Raw genomic sequence first — 23,351 nt, forward strand, 5'->3', positions numbered from 1 at the left:
TCTCAACAGCAAATGGGGATAGTCACTGAGGACTTCTGAAAGAGGGACAGACGCACAGCAAGCAAATGCCGCACATGTTGAGGAGTCTGGTACCTTGCAAACCAGAAAGAAGTCATAAACCACAGCAACATGAAAAGTGTGTCTCTGCCCTCAGCATGAGAGAAACCCACTTGATTCTGTTAAGCTGGTTCCTCCTATTTTGTTGCCTGGATTTAAGGCAGCAGAAAATTCCCTTTCTCCTTTGCTTGGGAGACATCCACTACAAAACACAAATTCTCAACCCTGATGTCAGTTTCTGTCTCTGGTGGAGAAAGGAAAATCACCTTGCAGTGAAGACTGCCACCTTGTGGCCACACAGGAAATGCCACTAGGAAAAAGATGGCCCGTGCTAATGAAGGCTTAACCCGATGAACACGGGAAGCCACTAATATGTTGGTATATTGCATAATTTATACTCTCCTAGAAAGTTCTGCATTGTACATATTACTTTCATTGGGGCACTAATCTGTTCCAAGTTAATTTCTTGTTCTCTACCATAACAAAATCTAACTGTCCGTGACACCTCTGACTGCCTCTGGAATTGCAGGGACTCCCTGGAGTTGGGGTACAAGACACCTCATTATTTGTTCATGCGAGTAACTTGAGACAACAGCCGATGCATAGACTTGGGTTCACTAAATGCCTGCCCACTGTCTGACTCAAAGGTTACCAGCTGATTTAGATCATCTGACCTAATGTCACAGGAAGCCATCTGCTCTTTAGCTCAGGCCCTGGATGACCTGAGCCATAGCTGCCTGCCATTTGGCTCATGGTATGAGCACAAGGCTCAAGCCTGAGATGCAGGCAGGTGACCGGTATCACCCACCCAATGGTACCATCCTTTTTCACGAGGGTGTTTCAAGCCGGAGCTGTCACCCCACTCGTCTCTGAGAAAACAGCTGGATGAAGGGGATGAAGATGGGAAAGGGCTGTATAGCAGGCAAAGTGCAGAGCACAGGAAACAGGATTTCGGGGACAGTCTAGGATGCAGTGAGGACAGCAGAACTGGAATTCCACAAGAACCATGGACCCCAGGCCTGGGGACAGAGAACCAGGGGAGGGGTGACAGGGCAGCATGGAAACCAGGGCTGCCTGGAGGCACCACAGACCATGAGGTGAGGAGGGTGTGGCCTCCAGGAGCCCAGACCCTGAGGAGGAAGGAACGCGTGCAGGGGGCACAAGGCCTAAGAAGCTATTAGCTGCCACTTCCGTTCTTTCCAGTGTGCTTGGACAGCATGGCGGACACACTGTGTGTCCCCTTTAATGCACCCTCCCGGCTCCCAGCTTCCAGTCTTCCCTGCCCCGCCCATGCTCCAGGCTGCACATGGCTGTTTACAACAAGGATTTGAACACGGCTGACCTTTAAATATCTGTGAATGCTCAGCTTCACTCACAGTCAGGGAAAGGCAAATTAGAACTCGGAAGAACAATTTTTAACCCTCCAATCATCAAAATGATAGATAGCAAGCTGTGTGATGGGGGGGGTGGAAAATCGGTCCTCTCGTGGTTTGGGCATGTGAACTTAGGAATTCAGCAAGCAAATGGTAAGAACCAGGGCTCCATAGTCAGACTGTCTGGATCCAAAATCTCTGCCACTTGGAAGCTGTATTTCTTTGTGCCTCAGATTCCTCATATGCAAAATGGGAATAATATAAAAAGAACTTACTTAACAGGGTTCCTGTGGGACTAATGAGATAGTATACATAAAGCACTTAGAACAATGCCTAGTGTATAGGTGGTAAAACCTTAGCTGGCTTTTACCACTATGAGGAAGAAGGCCAACTGGACCCAGTCAAAATTTTAACAAGTAATATAACTTCATATAGTGTATCATCTACATATATAAAAGGCTAAGTGACCATCCGACCATCTAACTGGCCGGTAGTTACGATGTGTACTGATCCCCAGGGGGCAGACGCTCAACACAGGACTAGGCAGTGGCGGTTCTCGGGTGACACACCCTGGAACCAGAGAGGAGGGAGTCCAATTCCTCTCGGGGCCACACAATTCCACCTTTGGCCCTGGGTTATGCTTTCCCTGGGGCACTGTCAGCTCTGAATCAGGTTTACTGCTGAGCTTACGATGCCCGCAGATGCCCTTCAAGCCACAGTGCAGCTCCAGGAGTGGCCAGCAGGGGGGGCCAGGGGAGGTTGGCCCCAGGGCATGTCTGGCCCATCTTGCCCACTCTGGCCTCACCAGCCACCTTCTAATTAATTTCCTTTCAGTGTGCATGAATCCATGTACCAGGCCACTAGTATAGTAATAACAGCACACTATATAAAGATAGAAGCACAAGGAGACTCCCTGAAACACTGATTAAAATAAGAGACTGGGTACAACCAACTGGGTACATAGCAATAGGAAACAAGTAAAATAAATTGTGTCATGGCTCAAAATGAAACACTATGCAGCCATTAAAATTGAGGAAGCTATGTATACACAAATATGAAACAATCACCAAGATATATTATTAAATTTTCAATGAAATAAGGTATAGTATGATGGGCAATGTATACCACCATTTGCATTTAAAAAAATATATATAAATGCATAATTGGTATGCACGTATGCTTTCATGTGCAAAATATTCTTTGAAAGTCTACCAATGAGATCAGTAACAAGTGTGTCTTTCAGAGAGAGGATATGAATATCAGAGGATGCTTATATTACCTACTGCAAACAAATAGTTTTCTATCAATAGTTGAAAAATGCAATCTGATATGCCATCTCGAACCAAGGTTGCTGCGGCCAAACGCAGAGTACTAACCACTATATGATCACGGCGAGCTACCAGAACGCCACGTGATATGCCATCTCTCTGCTTAAATTTCTTCCATTTGCTCTTAGGACTAGAATCCATGTTCCTTAATGCAGCCCATAAGGCCCTTCACAGGCCGGCCCCGGCCACCTCTGAGCTTTAGTTCTCACCAGGCCCTTTTTTAACCTCCACACTTCACACATGCTGGCCTTATTCGCCCTCATGGTCTTGCTCACGGCCACACTTGTGCAATTGCTGTTTCCCTCTACAGTGTATCTGCCTTCATTCTTTTTTTGCCTAACTAAATTTAAACTCACCCCCTGGTTCCCTGGCATTGCATCGCACCATACCTGGATCAGGTGGGATGTCCCTATCCCGCTCCCACCTCTATTGCCCTGATGGTAGCACAGTCAAGGTACATGTCCCGAACTTGCTTTCCCAGAATGCCTTTGACTACAAGAAGGTTCTGAAACACCTTGGCAGACTCTCTTGGTGACTTCTCAGGAGCCATCTTCCCTCTTTATTGACAACAGAAGCTCAGTGATAAGTGGTTTGTCCCAGGGTATGAGTCATGGTTGGTGGGAGTCTATCATGGGAAAGCAGCTTACCCCTCGCTAGATAGTTGCTCTTCCAGCCTTCTTTGCAGCTAAAGGTGAGGTGATTCAAGTCTAGAAAGAAGTTTCTCTCTCTGATAAAACGAGGCTGGCCCATGAAGCCCTGTGCCTCTGGTCCCATGCTTCCTCCTCTGGATTCTGTCTCAGGAGAAGTGATGTTTAGCAGTGTGGCAAATAACGTGAGACCCCAAAGGGAAGAAACGTCCAATGTCGCTGAGCAACTAAGTCAACACTAACATTGCTACCACCAGAATCCCCCAGTAAAACCTTTATATTAAAGAACTAAACTCATCCTTTCTGTTTATTGCATAAACTATGGTTAGTTGGGTATTCTGTTAACTGCAGACAAAAGCATTGCTGCACACCATTAGAGGATAGAGAGACTTGAATCCCAGGATCAGTCCACAGAATGAAGGCAAGGGTTCCTGGTCAAGGCCAGGAGCAATGCCTTAGGACATTATAGATCAAGGTGCCCTTTCTGGGCCTACCTTAGTCTGAGTTCTTGTTAAATATTTAGGAGTGAAGCCAAGGTCAAAGTCAGCAAGATAAGCAGCCCATGACCTTTACTCTATCCTTAGATTTTGGTAACCTTCACTTTGCTAGAGAAGACTTACCATAAAGACCTTTATAACCGTAGGGCATACAGCCCTCAAAGTGATCCTTCTTCGGGAGAGCGTGGAAGAAACTGGTTAGTTCATTGGTTTTGACTTTCTCCCACACTCATCAGGAGCCTGTGGGAACCTTCAGATGGCCCTACTGAGGGAGCTCGTGCCCCAAAGTTTCTGACATTCTACTTTATGAAATCTTTGTCACTTTATTGTCTCAACCTTGTAAGAAAGGAGGCCACGGAGGCAGTGCAGCCGAGTCATACTCACAGGGGTCTGAAAGCAGCAGAACAACTGAGTGAGGAAGGGGTGATTGCGGGCCAAGGACAGAATCCTTTTCTCCGTCATTGTGCACTCCACATCATCATCCTGCAGGATCACGTCCTTCTTCAGCACCTTCACGGCATAGAGGTCTCCTGTTTCTTTTATTCTTGCGAGCATCACCTGTGGTAAAGTGGTGGGAGGAGCATGAGAACTCTTGCAGTTCTTAGGGTGTGGGTACACACAGGGCAGAAAGGGAAGGACACATGGGAAATACATACTCACACACGCACACACGCACACGGGAAACACACACACACAAATTCACACACATAATATACACATAGCATGTTTAACTCAGTGAAAACCAAGACTCACCTTCCCAAAGCTCCCCTTCCCTAACACTCGGATGAACTCAAAGTTGTCGATACCAAACCGGTTGGAAGAATTAACCCCAACTCCGTTCCCTTCTTTGGTGCTCTCCTTTCCCTGTCGTCTTAGAGTTGATCTGGAAACGAGCTTCTGTAAAGAAGAGAAGGAATACATGGAGTCAGAACTCACAGTGTGAGCATGAAGCATTTATGGATGAAGAAGACCCTACTTGCAGCTTTAACACTTAATACAACATGCGGGGTAAGATCAATTCAGGTTGACATGTGATCGGGTTTTGCCAGTCAAGATGACCCCTAATCTGTGCTTACTGTATTTGGGGGGGAAATCATTTAAAAATATATCTAAGCCATAGATTTTCAATTTATGCTCAAGTGGGCACATGTAGAAACACAAAAAATGCCTTAGTCTGATCCCTCTGGTTTTTTGCAGTGGATTTCTCCAGAGTGGTCAGGTTCCAAGAGCGCCACCTGGTGTCCACTGCCTACAAAGAGAGGTCTTCAATAATGGCTCAGAGGAACAAGGGTTCCATATGAGGACTTGAATGAATAAAGCAACATTATTTATACAATATTTTAAATTATATGAGAAATAAAACTTTTAAATGCCTATGATCTCACCAGTCTCCCTCAAAAACAAAAAGTATATAAAAATAAAACACACATACACACGTCTGCCTTCACACTTGATAATATTCTTAAAACATAATAAAATCGTTTCATAACTACATTTTTATTTAATGTTTTATCACGTGTATTTTCCCTATCTTTAAATATCCTCCAAAAAACAAGAGTTGTAAGGGCTGTCCAATACTCCATTTTGTGGATGTATCACAATTTATTCACTAATTCCCCTGCTGTTAGAAATACAGCTACCTCCCAGTTTCACTAATATAAATAACACCACAGTGAACAGGGTGAGTAGATGTATAGCCTTCCAAGCGGGCTGCCTGGGTTCCAGTCACAGCTCTGCAACCTAACCTAGTGACCTTGGCACAGTTGCCCACCCATCCTAGCTGTGCCTCAGTTTCCTCTTCTACCAAAGGGGATGTTATGGCACCTGCTACATGAGTTACTATGAGGAGTAAAGGAATAAATGCAAATAAAGCCCTTAGATTGGTGTTTTATTATTGAATGTGCTTTATAGGCAACATTCAATACACATGAGCTGTGTTGTCCTCATTATCATCATCATCATCATCATCATCATCATCATGTTCTTCATAATCTATTTTCTTAAGATAACTTTCTGGAAATGGGATTCTTTAAGCCAAAGTGTTAATTCTGAAGATCTTTGATGCATAGGCACTTGTCCTCTAGAAAGGTCTACCACCAGCACAATGCATGTTCCAGTCTCATCTCACCAAACCAGATGTATGGCCTCCTCAGTGGGTTCCCCAGCCCCATCCCAGTGGGACAAGCCCCATCATGGCGAGGGCGCTCCCTAAAGGCAAGGTGACTTGCAGATGTCCACCTTGGGACATTTATGATACAGGTTACCACTAAACAACAGATCAAAAGTCGAACATCCTGGACCTTCTGGCCTATTTTGATTTTTTTTAAAAGCTTATCTGGGGCAATGTCTAAACAATGCTTGCAATAAACAACTGCAATAGCCTGAAATGATAAAAATTTTATCTTTCAACCCAATAAAACAGCGATAGCAAGATATAAAATGGATCATCTTACAAATCCAATTGTTCTAATAATTTCTCCTCCAGATCTCTAAACACACATTTTTCAAAGACAGAAGAATTTCACCCGCTTGAATTTCACTTCCTCCACTTCAATACTTCCCTTGGCTGGGCTGGCACTCGCAGAAAGCTCCAGGCCAGTGTTTCCCAATCTATTTTTTTTAACCCATTCTTTTCTTTTGATAGACTTGAGATTCTCTGCCTTTTCTTAATAGTGTACTATAAAGTAACAGGTAACTTTGGTTTTCTCATTATTAAACATCATAATATGAGAGATACTTGGTGGTATATGACAGGTGGCTGCATGGTCTATCTTATTCCCATCGTATTTTTGAACTCTGGTTGAGACTGAGATCTTTCATCTGTGCTCTTCAGGAGCAGCTGTCCTGTGCATCAGACACCCCTCCCCACCCCCAATCCCACCCCTGTGGTATTAGCATCCTGCCTGTCTCTCCACAAGACAGAGACTCTGATGGGCTTTGCCAATGCCTTCCCGAAGTATCAAGACATACAGCGTTGACCAGGTGTCCTTCAGTAGGAAAGAAATGGGTGCTTAGCTGACATGTTCTGGATAACTAAGAACCTGACAGTGACTGTACCTCCTCTCCTAAGCACTCAGACACCTTGAGTAGCTAAGTCTAGAATTCTCCTGAATCAACTGTCAGTATCAAGCTCTGCCTTTCAAAGATCACAGCCATAGCCATCGCTCCCTCCAAGCTCTCTGCTGACCCCGGGCCAGGAAGGCAGCGATAGGTCGTGGGCCTGGAAAAGTGTCTGAGGCTCTAACAGAAAACAGCAGGTAGGGAGGTCACACAGGGAGGGGGCAAGACAAAACGTGTCCAAGGCAACGGACATGACTCCGCCCGCTCCCAGGACCTGAGAGGCAGGAGTTCCTGTCTGTCAATGAACTTGAGAGACAGATCTGTAACCCATGAACAAAATGATAGGACTGCAATACCAGGGCTGTGGAGAAACTCAGACAGCTTCAAGTTCAACCCCTTAAAAGAGGAGGAAGCTGAGCTCATTGTTATGGGGCAACTACACTGCCTGGGCCCCACCAAGGCCCCGCTTTTTACCAGATCACACTCACAGGAAGTTGATTTTTAAAAATTCTTTTTTTGCTTCTTGCTATATTTGCACGCTCATTATTTCTTGTCATATAATTGCACTAGAGGGCCGATGGTGGAAGATTCATGCAAGAATGGGCCTTCCTTTCCCTGGCTGCTGGCACCGCCTTCACTCTGGCCGGGGCCCACTGTCTGGCTTCCCATGCTACCCAGAGGCCTGGAGCGGGCTAGGGCAGTGCAGAAAGTCTGTGTCATCGCCATGGTGGCGACACAAGCATCCCACCCCACCCCTGGCCGCTCGGCACCTGTGTATGCAAATTAACCTACCTTTGTTGAATTGATTTGCATACTCACTCCTAATTGGCTGGTGGGTGTCGTGAAGGTATGATCAATTTGCATCTTACTCTTTTATTAGTGTAGATATAGACTCTGATTCACTAAACAAACTGCTCTTTAAAAATGCAATAAATCTGTTTATTGTGTTTGCTGAGATAAGAGGCTTTGATTATGCCACATACACTCCTTCAGGCTTACCACATCTGAAACAACTCCTGAATGCCATCGTGAAAGAAAGCAAGTCTCACCGAGGTTGGAGAAATATTTCCAGGTTGGAGGCCCATCCCGGCCAGCGTCTTGGCCAGCTCCACCGCGTTCACCCCGCAGTTCGGGGCCACGTTCGCCTGACACCGGATGTGCACGTTCATTTTACAGACTGCAGGGGAGAGAAAGGAACCACACTCAGAGAGGAGCCGGGGCAACATGTGCAGTGAAGGAGAATGCTAACGACAGGCACCACGCAGACAGGGGGATTGTATGGGCTGAACAGCACCGCCGCCTTCCCAAAAAATTAAACTTCACACTCATAACAACCCCTGGCATTTCCATCTATTCCTGCTTTGTGCAGAAGCAGAAAGCCTGGCATACTGGAGAATAATACATTTCAAATACATTTTCCTCCCACCGTGACTTGATGAAAGGCATGCATCTAAATCATGTGTAACAGCTACCGCCGATGAGAACGTCCCATCAATAGTCAATTGAGTAATAAGAATCATGACAACTGAGTGTGCTTTGCCTTCTCTCTCTCAGTAAAAGGTGGCAGCCTACAGGCCCATGGAGATCGCTGTTCACACAGGATGGAGATGGCGTTTGGGAGAGAAAAACCTCTAAGTGAAGCTGTCTTTCTGAGTATTGTTGTGGTAGGAGCCCTCGCAGCCCAGGCCTGCATCCTGTGGGGTGTGGTTCTCAGAGCTTGCAGCCTGCGGTTCGAACTTCTTCATGAGAGTGGGGTGTGTGTGTGTGTGTGTGTGTGTGTGGAGCCAGGTTTTTAAAGGTCATGGTGAATGGCAGTGGGAAGAGGAGAGTGAAGCAAGCTGGACTCCTGTGCAGAGGAAACTGACTTGGGATGAGGAAGGACCTGAGGTTTCACCAGTGGAAAGTTCTGATCTGGCTCCCTCCAACCGCCTGCTGACGGGAGGGGCCCCGAAGCAGCAGCAACGAACGCGTTTTGCGAGGGTCCCTGCATCTCTGGACACGACACGAGCAGAGATGCAATTCAGGTTTTGGGGGCCTGGGGTTATGTAACTTAGGGCGCGGTGAGCTCTTTCAGTGAAAGAACCTCCAGGCGAGTGGAAGACTCTGGGGGTGTCCTTGCAAGGGAGGGGCCCTGAGGCTACGCTTTCTGAGCTCCGTAGAAGTCCCCCCTTTCCCTGGAGGAAGCTGCTCTGGGGACACACAGGCCTCCAGTGGCCTTTCTAAAGCCGCAGGTGACAACAAAGCACAAACTGTAAGAGCCAGGCCACTGCAGGAATGCTCCCCTCAGGGCCCCCATGGACAGGAACGGTGATGAGCCCCACAGGCGGCTCCGCCTGGCAGCCACAACTGCACAAAAGCAGCACCCGACTTTCCTGTCGGAAACCCACCCCCCGGGGAGACTATCCAGCACAGGACCAAGCAGAGCCAAAGCCAAAGCTACACTTGAACAATCAGATGAAATAAGCATTATGAAATGGTGTTCTGGAGAGAGAAAAGAATTGCCCTTTTGAAAACAGATGACCGGTCCCTTTGTGTTGACAGAGGCAGGCTTGGGAAGTGCAGGCGGTCCGTGGACGCTGACCGGTGCCTCCCCTCGTGACTCAGGGTGTGTCTCAAGCATCTGGATGAAATTCACACGGATTTCCACAGTGCACCCATGACAACCAGATTGTCATAGCAACACTCAATGGGAGGTGACGCAAGGACAAGAGCACTGCAACTCCCAACTGGACAGGGGTCAGCCTTTATGCCCAGAACCTTTGCTGAGGCAAAAGCTTCAAGAGAGTGTTGCTCTGGGCACAGTGAGAGATGTTAAGCGTCTTTCACTCCACCAACCTCCATCTCTACCACATACTCCTAAGAAGAGACCAGGCCAGCTTGAGTGACATTTCCAACTCACCTCCTGCTCATCTTGGTGCGGACATCAGACCTACACTCCTGCCAGGCCTTCTCTATTGGGCAACCTCATTTCCTATCCCTTCCATTTCTGATGAAGATCTTTTTTCCCCCCTCTTTTTTAAAACATCTATTAAAACACACAAGGACTAGTCTATACTCAGCACTAAATAGCTAGAACATTGAGATTATAACAACGAACTTGGTAATCTATGACTCAAACGTAGCTCCCTGTTCAGGCCTGACAAGGGACCCACAACCAGAGTGCTACTAAAATGTTAATTGACAAAGTATCTAAAACCATCCGTCCAGGGCCAGATTCTGAGCCTACAGAATTCCCAAAGCCTGCATCCTGGTGGCCTCATGAAGGAGTGGGCGCCCAGCAACTCACTTTTACACTGAAGTCCTTGCCGCATTATCCCCCAGAGCAGGGAGCCGCAGTGGTCGCAGAATGTTGGCACTTTGTAGTTGTGGATGCTGAACTTGTGCGGGATGTTGATTCCGAACCTCTGCTCAGCGGTCTGTAAGAAGGAAGCGGGGGACAGGAGCTAAAGTCCCACACCAACACCTTTTGTAAAACCTGTAACAGGAGCCTCCCAAACGCGGTGTTACTATGACACCCGAGCTGGTATGTTATCTTACTGCTCAGCCACAAGTAATTATGTGGGCCTTCCCCAGCAGACTGAGCACATTTTCTAATGAGAAGGACTGGAAAGAAACGTGTGGCATGGATTAATTAGACTGTTCACCATTCGGGGGAGATAAACAGAAATAAAAAATTTCCTTTCAGCTGAAACCGGTTTAGCTCAGTGGATAGAGCGTCGGTCTGCGGACTGAAAGGTCCCAGGTTCGATTCCGGTCAAGGGCATGTACAATGGTTGCGGGCATATCCCCGGTAGGGGGTGTGCAGGAGGCAGCTGATCGATGTCTCTCTCTCATGGATGTTTCTAGCTCTCTATCCCTCTCCCTTCCTCTCTGTAAAAAAATCAATAAAATACATATTTTTTAAAAATTTCCTTTCACCTTTTATATTCAGGCTGTGTTTCTCTCCCTGCCAGTGTCCTCACACCCATATCTATTTCCTAGAACTCTTTAATTTCAGAATTAAACAGGTCGTTCATAGACTACATACACTTGCTACAATCACATGTTCTTCCAGAAATTGTGTCAAAAGGTGTGTATCGGTGGGGAGGAGGAGGATGGGAGGGAGTGGGAGAAGGTGGCACCCAGAGGACATGGAACCACAGAAGGAATTCATTTTGAAGTGACGATCAAGTGACATTCAGCCCTTCCAGCCTTTATGTGGCATTTGCATTCTGATCTTGGCTAAGGTCAAGTGTAATCTCACTATTTCCAGCAAATATTTAGACTAGGCATGGGCTCTACGGTCTATGTCACAATTTAGAGCAATAACAACACATCCACACACCCAAAGAATGAGGCAATTATTACTCCTCTTGCAACTCTCCCATGAAAGAGAGCACACACGCCTCTCTGTGTACTCTTTAGCAATCCTAGTCTGTGGACAGTAAAGAACCAGTGAGGCCCAGAGTCAGACATTCCAGTGCGTCTGTAAATCACAGCTAACTGTCAGCAGCAATCCCGTGCTCTACCTCCGGAGTTTAGAATAATGCCCACCAGCTCAATGGGATGCAAGTGGCACGAGTGAGGGTCACTCATGTACAGATATGCATCCTCCCTGAAATGTCTTGAGAAGGCTGGAAGAAGCCAACAGTCACCTTATTTAGGAAGCACAATTTATAGTTAACAGCATACTCATCATATCATTTCCATCTTGTTTAACCATCACAAAAATGTCACGAGGGAAGCACTGCTCCCATTTTAAAGATGAGGCTGAGAAGCTAGCTAGCAGAGGATGATCCTGTACTCAATCCTAGTCATCTGATGCCAAACTCATAGGTCTTTTCACTCCTTCAAAGCTCTCTTCAAATGAGAAGAACTGAACCCCTCCCGCCTATACCCAGCTGATCACTAAAAGGATAATCTCAAGGACAGGTCATGCTTCGCAAGGACAGAAGTACCAATGCCATAAAGTAAAAAGGAGAGAGATTTCAATTCTGATCCCACCATTGGCATCAAGAAGTGTGGGAACTGGAGGGAGGGGGAAAAAGAGAGGGAGAGGGGGAAGAAGGGGAGAGGGAGAGAGAGAGAGGGGGGGGGAGGAGGAGGAGGAGGGAAGAGAGATCATGCAGGGACCTAATTAGCAAACTGCTATCCTCTTACCTTTGCATCCACTTTGTTAATATTGTTTTGGCAAGTGCAGGCGGTAACAATTAGATGATGGCAGCGCTTATGGACGACACAGGTGCACACTAGGGAATTAAATCCACAATTAATACATTTATCGGAGGCTTACAGTCTTGTCAATGACACTAGAGTCAACAAGGGTTACACCAAGCCAAGGTGCTTGTTTGGAAGTCCAGCCCACAGGATAGCAGCCATGCTTCTGTCCTCTCTGTTTTCTTTACCAGCATCTTAACTGGGCCTTTGCTCACGCTAAACTACTCTTATTCAAGCCCTGAGCTTAATTCATCCTTCCTGTCCCCATCTCCAGAGGAATCTTCTGACGGCATGATTTTAGTTACCTCACCCCTTGATGTGAATTGTCAATCAATAGCTTTCAAATCTCCCAGTCAGGTTTCAGGCTCCCCAAAGTCTATCCCAAGCTTATGGGTCAAATTTTTTCTAAGGGAGTTTCTTGTTCCAATAAAAATGAGATTCTTTCACCCTCCACCTACACTCTCTAGGCCCTTCACAATCCTACCACCTGACTAAATCTTAGCTGTTTAACAAGGCACAACTTTTACAAATGTCTCTTCCATGAAGATACACCACCATGGTTATCCTTCTAGGCTGAAGCCATCTATCCCTCCTCCAAACTCGTACCATTAGCCTGCCCCTTCATTTCAAATTGTCCACCCATTGCCTTGAATGCCCCCAGAATTCCCAGCCAGCATGATGCCTTGAACAACGTAGGGATTCCTTAAATAACTGCAGAATGATGCAATCAGCTGTTCGAATATTTAGAACTTTCTGAGTAACTTTTTCATTTTCATCTAGACATCTGACATCGTGCAGATGTAGAGGGTGAACATGTGCCATGAAGCGGTCTGAAAATATGTATAATGTTAAAGATCTTTCAAGACATGTGGGAGCTTTTAGGATTAAATACATAAAGACAGATGACATGTCAACAAATAGAACAATATAGCTTTCATCAGACGGAATTCTCAGAAGAACTACAATAGATTGAACTTCCCAGAGAACTGATCTTTTTATATGAGGGGGTTTCAAAACCATCATTCACAAAGGAAATCCTTTATTCTGAGGCATGTTGGCTTTTTTTTTCAGTTAGCTTGGCTAGAGGCTTATCAATTTTATCGATTGTTTGCAATGAAATAGGGCACATGCTTGATCCCCAGGGTGGGACATGCAGACGGCAGGCTATCAATGATTCTCTCTCATTGTTGATGTTTCTCTTTCTCTCTCTCCCTCTTTCCTTTCCTCTTTCTGAAATCAATCAAAACATATTTAAAAAAAAAAACATAGCCAAAATTTAAATAAAATTAAGGAATTGTACATAATTCTATTGTGTGTGTGTGGGGGGGGTGTCTCATGTGACCTTCAGAGAGTTATTGAAATATCAATGGGATACATCCTGTTTCCTCTTGCTATGAAAACTTTTTAATACAGGAATAAGATTAACTGTAGCTTTAAAATCATTTTCTTACCTTGGCATTGATAACCCTGTTTTCCAAATACTCCCCTGTTCAAGACAACAGAGAAAAAAAATTACCATTAGTTGAATATTTCATCAAGAATGCTTCTATAATTACAGTACTTTAGGAACATAAATTTCATCCTCTAGTCTTTGATGAAAAACACATTGTCAGAGAAGAAGCAAGGATGTATGCTTCTTGAGCCCTTGTTTGTTACCACAAGACACAGAGGAAACCATGTGATGGATTAGAAGGTTCTAGAAGATAGGAACGAGTGGGTATTGGCAATTCTCATTCCACTGCCTCTCATCTCCGAAATCCTCCTGAAAACCAGCCCTCATCTCTGTGTGTGTGTCTGAGCCTCAGCCTGAAGTGTCACTGCTCCACCTTGCATGGCATTCTCTCTCGCATTCACACAAAGATACGCAGAGGGTGGAGTAAATGGATGCAGGCACACGTACAAACAGATGAGCCAGTGCAGCTGCCTGACCTGAAGTGCCCTCTCTCTCCCTGCTGCCCACATCACCCGGGAGTCCAGGGGAGTAGAAGAGCAGCCACAATATGTCCAGGATGCCCACAGCTTTCATCTATCTCTCCCCAGTATGGGCTCTGGGGGTGGTGCCATAATTCTTACTCCAATGAACAAAGACCATACTTTACTAAGCCCACAGGATATGTGATCTACGAGCAAAGGCCCTGAAGCCAGGCTGCCTGAGTGTGATTTAGGACAGATTATTAACTTCTTTGAGCCACAGTTTGCTTATAAAAAGGGATAATGGTCACAGGACCTACTTCATAGGGTTATCATGAAAATAAAAAGAGTTGGTGATGAAAAATACTAAGAATAGGGCCTGGCACTTTACTCGCTATATAAAACTGTATTGTACAGCCTGACCAGTGTGGTCAGTGGTTGAATTTTGAACCATGAATCAGGAGGTCAGGGTTCCATTCCCAGGCAGGGCACATGCTAGGGTTTCAGGACCAATCCCCAGTAGTGGGTATGCAGAAGGCAGCCAATTAATGATTCTCTCTCATCATTGATGTTTCTGTCTCTCACTCTCCCTTCCTCTCTCTGAAATCAATAAAAAACATATATATATATATTTTTTTTTTATTGAGGAGACACTAATGGGTTATGTAATATGTCTATGTTCACACATCTAGTTGGTAGTAATATTGAATTCCAAAGCTCATCCTTTTAACCATATATATGTAACGCATATACCAATAGTGTGTGTGTGTGTGTGTGTGTGTGTGTGTGTGTGTATGAGAGAGAGAAAAAAAAGGGGAGAGGGAGGGAGGGAGGGAAAGAGAAGGAGAAAAAGGAGGGGGGAGAGAGAGGGGGGAAAGAGAGGTGGGAGAGAGGAAGAGAGGGGAGAGAGGGAGAGAGGGAGAGAGGGAAGGAGGGAGGGAGGGAGGGCGGGAAGCGGTCAAGGCTAATTGGGTGGGAGTTAATGTTTCCTTGGTGGAAAAAAAAAATAGTGAAATTAACAAATAAGTTTCCTTTCAGAACCTTAATTGAGGTCACAGGTTGTCACCACAAATGCCTATAGGGCCAGCAGGTCACAGGAAGGAGGGAAGCAGAAAATGGTGTGAATGGACAGTCACCCTTTGGGTCAGTAAACCACAGGGAGAGGAGGGGCCTCAGCTAACCAGAATGCACAGACTTCTGCAAAGGAGAAAATGGGCTCAAAGATGCTGCAGCTTCTGGTCTTTTCAATAGAAAACGCAGCCGGAACTTTTTCCTAAAGACTCTAGCTGTGATAGCACATTTGTAGGTTAGGGCTTTTCATTTAGACAAGACTCTATTCTTGGTTAAAAATGATAGAAACACCAATTAGCCTTGGATTATGACTGCTGAAAGGTATGAAATCCAAAGACATCACAAAAGCAACAACAAACAGAATATAAAGTAACTGACTGATATTCAGAAATTACTCTGAACCAAGTGCCTCTGCCTTAAAGGAAATGACAGAAATTTGCACAAAAATGTAGCCTTCCATTCATGCTGCAGATAGGAAACTGTTTTCTCCTTCTGAGATGGGACTCTTCGGAGAGGGGTCAGGGACCTCTTACCAGATAAACTCCCTGCAGTGAGAGCAGTAGGTGGGCTGCCGCAGGTACGTGGCCATGAACTTGTGTCCGTTGATCTGGTGGACTCGCCTTCGCATAGCCCTTTGGCGCTTCCTGGTAAAATGTTTGAAGATTCGGTCTCTCTGGAGAGTGGCTGCATGTTAAAAGAAAGGGGGGACATGTGTAAATGAATCTACCTGCACTTGATGTCTGAGCAAGTTTGAGAGTCCAAACTACTCCCTAAATTATTTTTTATTTTTTCAAGATGCAAAATGCCTTAGAAAATCATCATGCTTTTCTAGTGACCTTAGACTCTTAATTTTTAAGGTTAGACCTATGTGACCCCTGAGATTCCTGCTGCGTGGTTACAGCTGCCTTTCTTGGGTCAGTCTCCCCGACTCAGACCACGGGCTTCCCAAGTCCCGATGCTCCAGTCTGTGCAGCAGCTCCGGTCCTGCTGTCTGGGACTCAGTCCATCTAATGGGTGCAACTACTGGCTTGTGAAACAGGGTGTCTCATATTGGGCTTCCATGTTGGGGTCCTTACAAACTGAGGGAGGGAACTGCTCACAGCACACTGAGAGAGCTGCCTCAAAACATCAGTCCTACCTCTGCTAACTGGGAATAAATGGAAATTAACCTGGAATAGGTGCAAAGTTCATTTTCTAATCTCACATTTTTAAAATAGTGGCTCCTAATTTAAGACTGAAATCAATGCACCATCTAAAGTCAGTAAATGATGTCTCCCACATAATTATACTAAAACTTTTCCAAAATGGATAGACTTGTGATTAATAAAATGAAAATGATGTCTTCAATACTGTTTTTAAGTTCACCACTGATGCAAAGGAAAATGAAGGAATCATGTAAGAATAAGTTGCTTATAAATTTTTAAACCTGGAAGAAATCGATTTCTATGGAAATACAAATTACCAAAATGTATTGAAGAAGAGCTAAATAAACCAAGCAGACTGATTTTGGGGGGAAGAAATGGAGAAAGTTTCCTAAGGGCTGCCTCCCAAATACCAACCAGGCCCAAATGGTTTCACGGGAGAATTGTTTTACAGTTTCAAGGATAAGATAGTGTTTAAACTGGTTTCAGGAAAGAGAAAGAAGGAAAGAGCCAAATTTTAAAGGAAATTGGGAGACAACACTAGGAATAAAAGATATAATTAATATAGTCTAAGATATAACAGAAAAAGAAAAAAATCAAGGTTAATCATCATTTTTCTTTTTTTAAATTCATGGATCCTTTAAAGAATCTGTGACACTTATGGATCCCTTATTAGAATGAAGCTTTCTAATCTAAGAAACTAATATACCTAAGATTGCAAAGAAAATCAAGTATCAAAATATATTTTAAGTGAGATAGAATAATATATACGCTTCTTTTACAAATTAAATACTTAGCCAGGACTGGTTTGGCTCAGTGGATAGAGCATCGGCCTGCAGACCGAAAGGTCCCAGGTTCGATTCTAGTCAAGAGCATGTACTTGGGTTTCGGGCACATCCCCAGTGGGGAGTGTGCAGGAGGCAGCTGATCGATGTTTCTCTCACATCTGTGTTTCTGTCTATTCCTCTCCATTCCTCTCTGTAAAAAATCAGTAAAATATATATATATATATATTTTAAAAAGGCTTAAAAAAAACAAATTAAATACTTAGTGGCAGACATGGTCATTATAATAATTTTGAAGTAGTGATATGGATAAACTGCATTCATAATATCTATGAAAATTATAACATAATATGGAAATAATCTGTGACTTCTGTTATTACAACAGAAGCACAGCTAATAGTACTGTGGTTTGTTTATAAGTAGAAGAAAATGCTAATTTACATTATAGGGTGAAAAAAATTTTTTTCCTCAAGTTTCTAGACCAGATAAATTCCAATTATGGACGCCAGTAAAAGTACCCCCCTTCTGCTTATATATCTAGCTCTCTCATAAATATGATGCATGGTCTTCCTTATTGACGTTTGTGTAACTACAAAGTGAATAGAAAAGAAAAACACTAAAAAAAATATTGCTGAGTATTGTCATGTTATGGGGTCTTTGCTTTCCTATTCTTTTATAATTAGTCCCCAACACAAATATTCATTTCCACTTAATAGCACCATTTTTTTCCTGCCCATTACACTGGTTCCTCAGTTTATTGGATGTGGGTAATGTATGCGCCAAACATCTTAACATGTAATATAAACTAACTGCAAAGTAAAGTTGAAAATCTTGCACAAGTTGAAGAATTTTCATGCAGCCTAGGGAAGTGATGTTTCAGAATCTACACCCAAAGCCAATGGCAGGTAAAAGGTACTGGCAGAGGTAGATCAGTTAACAACTGAACAAAAGACATTTGATACCAATATGATAGGAGAGGCATTTTAAGAAAGAATAATTTGAATGCTGTTGTATATAAAAAGACCCCTGAGAAATAATGATGCCTCAAACACTTATTAAAAAGATCCTATTTACAACTGTACTATAAAAGTTAAAAATAAAATAGGGAATATTCTGACATAATAAGTTTTTCTGAAAAAATATTTTATTCTAAAAATTAGAGCCTAGAGAAAAATAACAAAATTTGTTCAATATAATACTTTCATAATTTTAGTTTCATTTTTCAAGCCCCTTCTTCCACTTCTTAACTATTAACAAGACTTAGTCCTCAGTCTGAAGGATTTATTTTATGTAGACTTTGCCCAGTAGCAATTACACTTAGATAACTGGGAATTTCTATACGATTCAGCATTAACTTAGAAAAACCACGTGACCAATTGTGAATTTTGCCAGGTGCATAACAATGAGTGTATTAGAAAATCCATTATTACATCTTACTGTAGTAGCAGGTGAAAGAAAATAAGTATGATCATTTCAATAGAGGTTGAAAAACAAACAAAAAAAAAAACACACAAAAAACACCCACAACCACAAACCATTAGAAAAGTAAGACTAGAATATAAGCCAGGAATGCTTTCCTCACAGGTTTTTTCAAGGACTGGATGAAGTAATGCATTCAAAGTGTTTAGCACAGAACTAGGCACAGGACCCTTGAACAAAATGTGTTTAGGGCATAGGCACCCCCTACCCCAAGCAGTCAAAAGTCCATGTATAACTTTTCACTCCTCCAAAAACTTAACTACTAATAGCCTACTGTTGACTATAAGTCTTATCAGTAACATTAACAGTCAATTCATGTTCTATGTTCTATGAATTATATATTGTATGCTTACAATAAAGCTAGAGAAAAAAATATTAAGAAAATCATAAAAAAGAGAAAATAGATTTACAGTATTTATTGGAAAAAAAAATTCACTTATTAGTGAACCCACACAGTTCAAACCTGTATTGTTCAAGGGTCAACCATCATTTTTTTGGGGCATATGCATTAGACAATACCTGTTAATGACTTACATACACATTTCTTTTCATTTAGCAATTTAACTTAATACATTTTTTCCTATAAAGAATACCAGAAAACAAGAATATACCCTATATACATATAATTGTTCCATTCTTTCTAATAGTAAAAATTAGGGTTTTTCACAAGAATCTCAAAGAATGAAATGCAGAAATAGCCAAAATAAATTAGGTTAAGACACCAATGCCTTCAGAAGGTCTAGCCAAAATTATGCCTGCTTCAGTTTTTTGGTGTGTGTGTGTGTGTGTGTGTGTGTGTGTGTGTGTGTGTAAAGTCTTCAGCAAGCAATCTAATTTTCTATTCTCAGGTTTTGCTTCTGTCTAAAGAAGAGAAAATAGTCCCCTGCCCTCAGCCCTTTACCCCTGTGGAGATAGTGTCACAATCAATATTCCTGAGAGATTCTTACAATTTTAGATGAAGGTTACATAAGAAGAGTCACTCCATTATACTGCTCTCTTCCACAACAGCCACGTAGGAGCCCAAAATTGAACAGATTTCAAGGTTGCCTTGTGGCAGATGATAAAAACTGGCCCCATGGGATCACCCTATCTAGCTTATGTTATCACCAACCTGAGATCCCAGTGCCGACCAGTACAAAACTTGTACTGAATTACTCAACATTATCACATCTAGATGCAAATTAAATCCTCCCCAGGGGTCTAATTACCAAGAATGTATTTATTTAATCCCTTAATACTATAAAGACTGGTTAAAAGGTCAGCTCACTTGCATTTTTAATATTTCATAAATAGAATTCTTTTCCACCCTCAACAACTATTACCATAGCAATGTCATTCCCAAGAATTTTCCTGGTGGTTTCTTACAGCCAGAGGTTTCTTATAGGAAGAAACTGCTTATAGCTACTCCCTCCATGCCTCCGCCACTGCCTGTCACCCCACCTGGAATGCCCTTCCCTGGTTATGTCTCTTACCTAGTTCAATTAAACTATATCTGCCTCGGAGCCTGAGTAGCCTCACCTAATTCCTGAATCAAGATGACATGATCCCCCCCCCCTCTTTGTTCCCATAGCAACCTGGGAGTGCACCTCAATCTTTCTCTTATCCCCACAACTCTGGGGGCTGTGTCCCTTTCACCTCCGTATCCCAGGCGCCTCACAAGCACCTCATACATGGCCACTGTAGCTAATCGCTCTTCCCCTTTTCTGTGCGTCTTCTTTTGCACGTGGGCCTCTTTTTGTTGAAAAAGCAAACACACTCATGCGTGTGCTCTCAATCACCTGGGAATTTGCAAAACATTTAACAGGTCATTTAAGAAACCTATGGCTTTCTCTGACATGCTCTTCCTGGTTGATGCCATGAACAGGAAGAGAGCGCGTTCATACTGCAAGGTGAACCCCGCTCAGAGCGCACAATGCGAGCTTCCTCATGGCCTGCACCCTCTTGTTGACTTAGTAGGCCTGGGTTAAAAGAACTACAAAGGCTGTTTAATCCGGGTTTGCCTTAAACCAACTGGGGCTTTGAAAACTTGCAGGTCACGTGATAGTTGAACATGTCAGGCAACCCGAAAGTGCTTTGCAGCCAAAACTTGCATCACAACTTCTGTTTTGCTCCTGAGGCGCTCAGCGCCTCTAAGTAAATAGGAAGCTGGCTCGGTGCCCCAGTGTGGAGACGCATTCCAGCCGCCAGGGGCACTCGGGCCTGGAGCCCTGACCTGAGTTGGTTTTCACAAGCCATCCCACCAACAGGGTGGAGAACAATTATGTCAGATATAATGGAGATGAACTATTTTGATATATATAGATTCTATTTCGTTAAAAAAAATGATTGTCATCCCATACATTCTTTTGAAGAACTTTACAATACACGGGATTTGGAGCCACCAAAATACCCCAGGCTATGTTTTTATTGCAAAAATGTTGCTGGACTTAAACTTCTGTTGCTAACATGAAGCTTTGCAGGGGAGGAATGTCTTTGAAGTCTCTATAAAACTGCTTTATCTTTATCTCAAAAAACAAAAAAACAAAAACTAATAGCATTCTTAAGTCTTTTTGTAGGTCCCTGAACTGAAGGCTTAGCATTCCAGCAGGAGAAGTTTATGCAGGCACTTCTGAAAAATTCTGATGGGAGCCAAAGCACAGATCTCAGCCCCTCACTTTCTGGTGATGGTGAGCAAATTAAACCAGAGAAGGAAAATCTATGACGTGGCACTTTTTAATGTACAGAATCACTGATATAAAATGCATAAAGGAAATAACTTGCCTTCAGCATCAAATTCGACTAAACTGTAAGCTGACCTTGCTTCACTGCAAAGGCACTGAGGCTTACTCCCATCTGTGGCTTGTCTTGTAGGGGCCAAGACGGTGGCGGACAAGGGCCCAGAATCCAGAGCCAGACATGAACCCTGCTTCTCCCCATTATAAACTGGGTGAGCTTGGGCAAGTGGCTTAATTTCCTCTTCTTCAGTTTCCTCATTGCTTGCACTCAAGGGCGAGAACCCTCTTCACAGGGCCATTCTGAGGACTTGCTAAAACCTGTATCGTAATTAAGACAACCACCTGGCAGGTAGCAACTAAGTGTCACCTATTATAACAGTTGTTAAATCCCTACTTCCAACTATCACAGGGGTCTAGGAATAAGAGGAATTTTTTAATAATATATATTTTATTGATTTTTTACAGAGAGGAAAAGAAAGGGATAGAGAGTTAGAAACATCGATGAGAGAGAATAATTGATCAGCTGCCTCTTGCACACCCCCTACCGGGGATGTGTCTGCAACCAAAGTAAATGCCCTTGACTGGAATCGAACCCGGGATCTTTCAGTCCGCAGGCTGAGCCAAACCGGTTTCGGCGAATAGGAGGAATTTTTGATTCAACCACCTCATTGCCCAGAAGAGAGATCAATACTTAGGAAACCATTACCCAGAGAAGGTGAACACCATGGCCAAGGTTCACCCAGCTGGCTAGGGCCAGAATGACAAGTTATCCCCTCACCCCCTCTTGTTTTATCCCAAGGCTCTGGGTAGCATCGCACTGTACTTTGTCCTTTACTAACACTGGGTCTCCTGGAAAGGAATACAATTTCTGGTGAGGAAATCAGAAACTAACAGGAAGGTTAAGAGAGGTAAAGCAACCAATGATAGAAGTGGGGACGCCAGACTCTGTTTGCTATTGTTGAAGGACGGCATTATGCTATCAAATGTCTTTTTTTCTTCTTCCTGAGATATTGGTTTTATCATCTGTGCGCATGGGAGGGGATAGCTGTGAGAAAAGCAAACAGGAAAACCTTAGAGTTGACCGAAAGTTAGCAGTCAAAAAAGAACCAGAAAGCATTAAGTTGTTTATGTCTCCAACATATATCCCTGAAAGGGTAATGAGATATGATAGGGAGATAATTTTGCCATTGTCATCAAACCCACAAATAAGCAGCCATCTGATTACAGAATTGTCTGCATAAAGAACGGTGTATAACAATTTAAACTTAGATGATTCCTGTCTGAGACAATAATGATATAAACAGAGAAAAGATTAGGACATGCATTAGGCAAATATGTAACTTACATGAGTCTTTACAACAAGTGCACACCATTGCGGGGTGAGAGCATTTAGTAGGTGTTGAGTGTTGAGAGAATCACAGGAGTGGCATACCCAGTCCTCTGATTAAGTAAGAAAAAACTTCATAAATGGGCTGAGATGAGCAGCTGCTTAGAAAAGGAGGAGGAAGCCTTACTGAACCAGGAGAAGAGAAGGATCCTGGAACGTGTGTCAGCACCAGTCACAAAGGTTGCAACAAAGGGTGTCAATGTTTAAAAAGGGCAAGCGAACCTCTTCTCCGCCCCCCCCCCCCCAATGGTACTGAGTTGTCCTGACTCTTCTGTTTTTTTAAAAGAGTTCCAACACATGACTCCGAATTCAGACAGAGTGATTAGACACAGTATATGATGAGATCTGACTCTACAGGAGCTATACACAGGTGTTTCTCAGGGGCCTGGCTCCCTCTGAGGAAGCTCAACCTTACATAAATACCTAGCATGCAAACCAATGGGGATGACCATCTTGGGTACACGCAGGAGAGAAAAATAATGTGTTACTAGACTGACCCTCTTGAATAGGATGCATGACTCATCGCACCATGAAAGCCATTCCCATCCTCACACATCATTCCAACCATCTCTGTCAGCAGAAAGATGAGAACAGAGCCTGGATCCAAGGGACCAAAGTTCCATCAGGAGCCAAGAAAAGGCCTCTTACGCCACTGTTATCTTCTTCACCTCTGGTATTTGAATCCTGTTCAAAGTACAAACTCT

At 43.6% G+C, this 23,351-nt stretch overlaps 1 protein-coding gene across 3 annotated transcripts in view; it reads right to left on the minus strand.

Moving 5' to 3' along the window:
• The window catches only part of PRKCH (protein kinase C eta), a 245,639-nt gene that overhangs the window by 106,836 nt on the left and 115,452 nt on the right, over nt 1–23,351 (minus strand). For 2 of the 3 annotated variants that reach the window (XM_045579958.1, XM_036434712.2), the window contains exons 3-9: nt 15,674–15,824; nt 13,610–13,644; nt 12,102–12,190; nt 10,249–10,378; nt 8,012–8,139; nt 4,656–4,799; nt 4,287–4,460 (exon numbers count right to left, since the gene is read on the minus strand). In XM_045579958.1, coding sequence (XP_045435914.1) covers nt 4,287–4,460; nt 4,656–4,799; nt 8,012–8,139; nt 10,249–10,378; nt 12,102–12,190; nt 13,610–13,644; nt 15,674–15,824 — 851 coding nt within the window. Of the gene's footprint in view, nt 1–4,286; nt 4,461–4,655; nt 4,800–8,011; nt 8,140–10,248; nt 10,379–12,101; nt 12,191–13,609; nt 13,645–15,673; nt 15,825–22,605; nt 22,649–23,351 lie in introns of those variants that run through there. The other variant, XM_036434721.2, reaches the window with a different exon arrangement.

The sequence above is a fragment of the Pipistrellus kuhlii genome, unplaced genomic scaffold, assembly GCF_014108245.1.
Source record: "Pipistrellus kuhlii isolate mPipKuh1 unplaced genomic scaffold, mPipKuh1.p scaffold_m20_p_1, whole genome shotgun sequence".
Lineage (NCBI taxonomy): Eukaryota > Metazoa > Chordata > Mammalia > Chiroptera > Vespertilionidae > Pipistrellus > Pipistrellus kuhlii.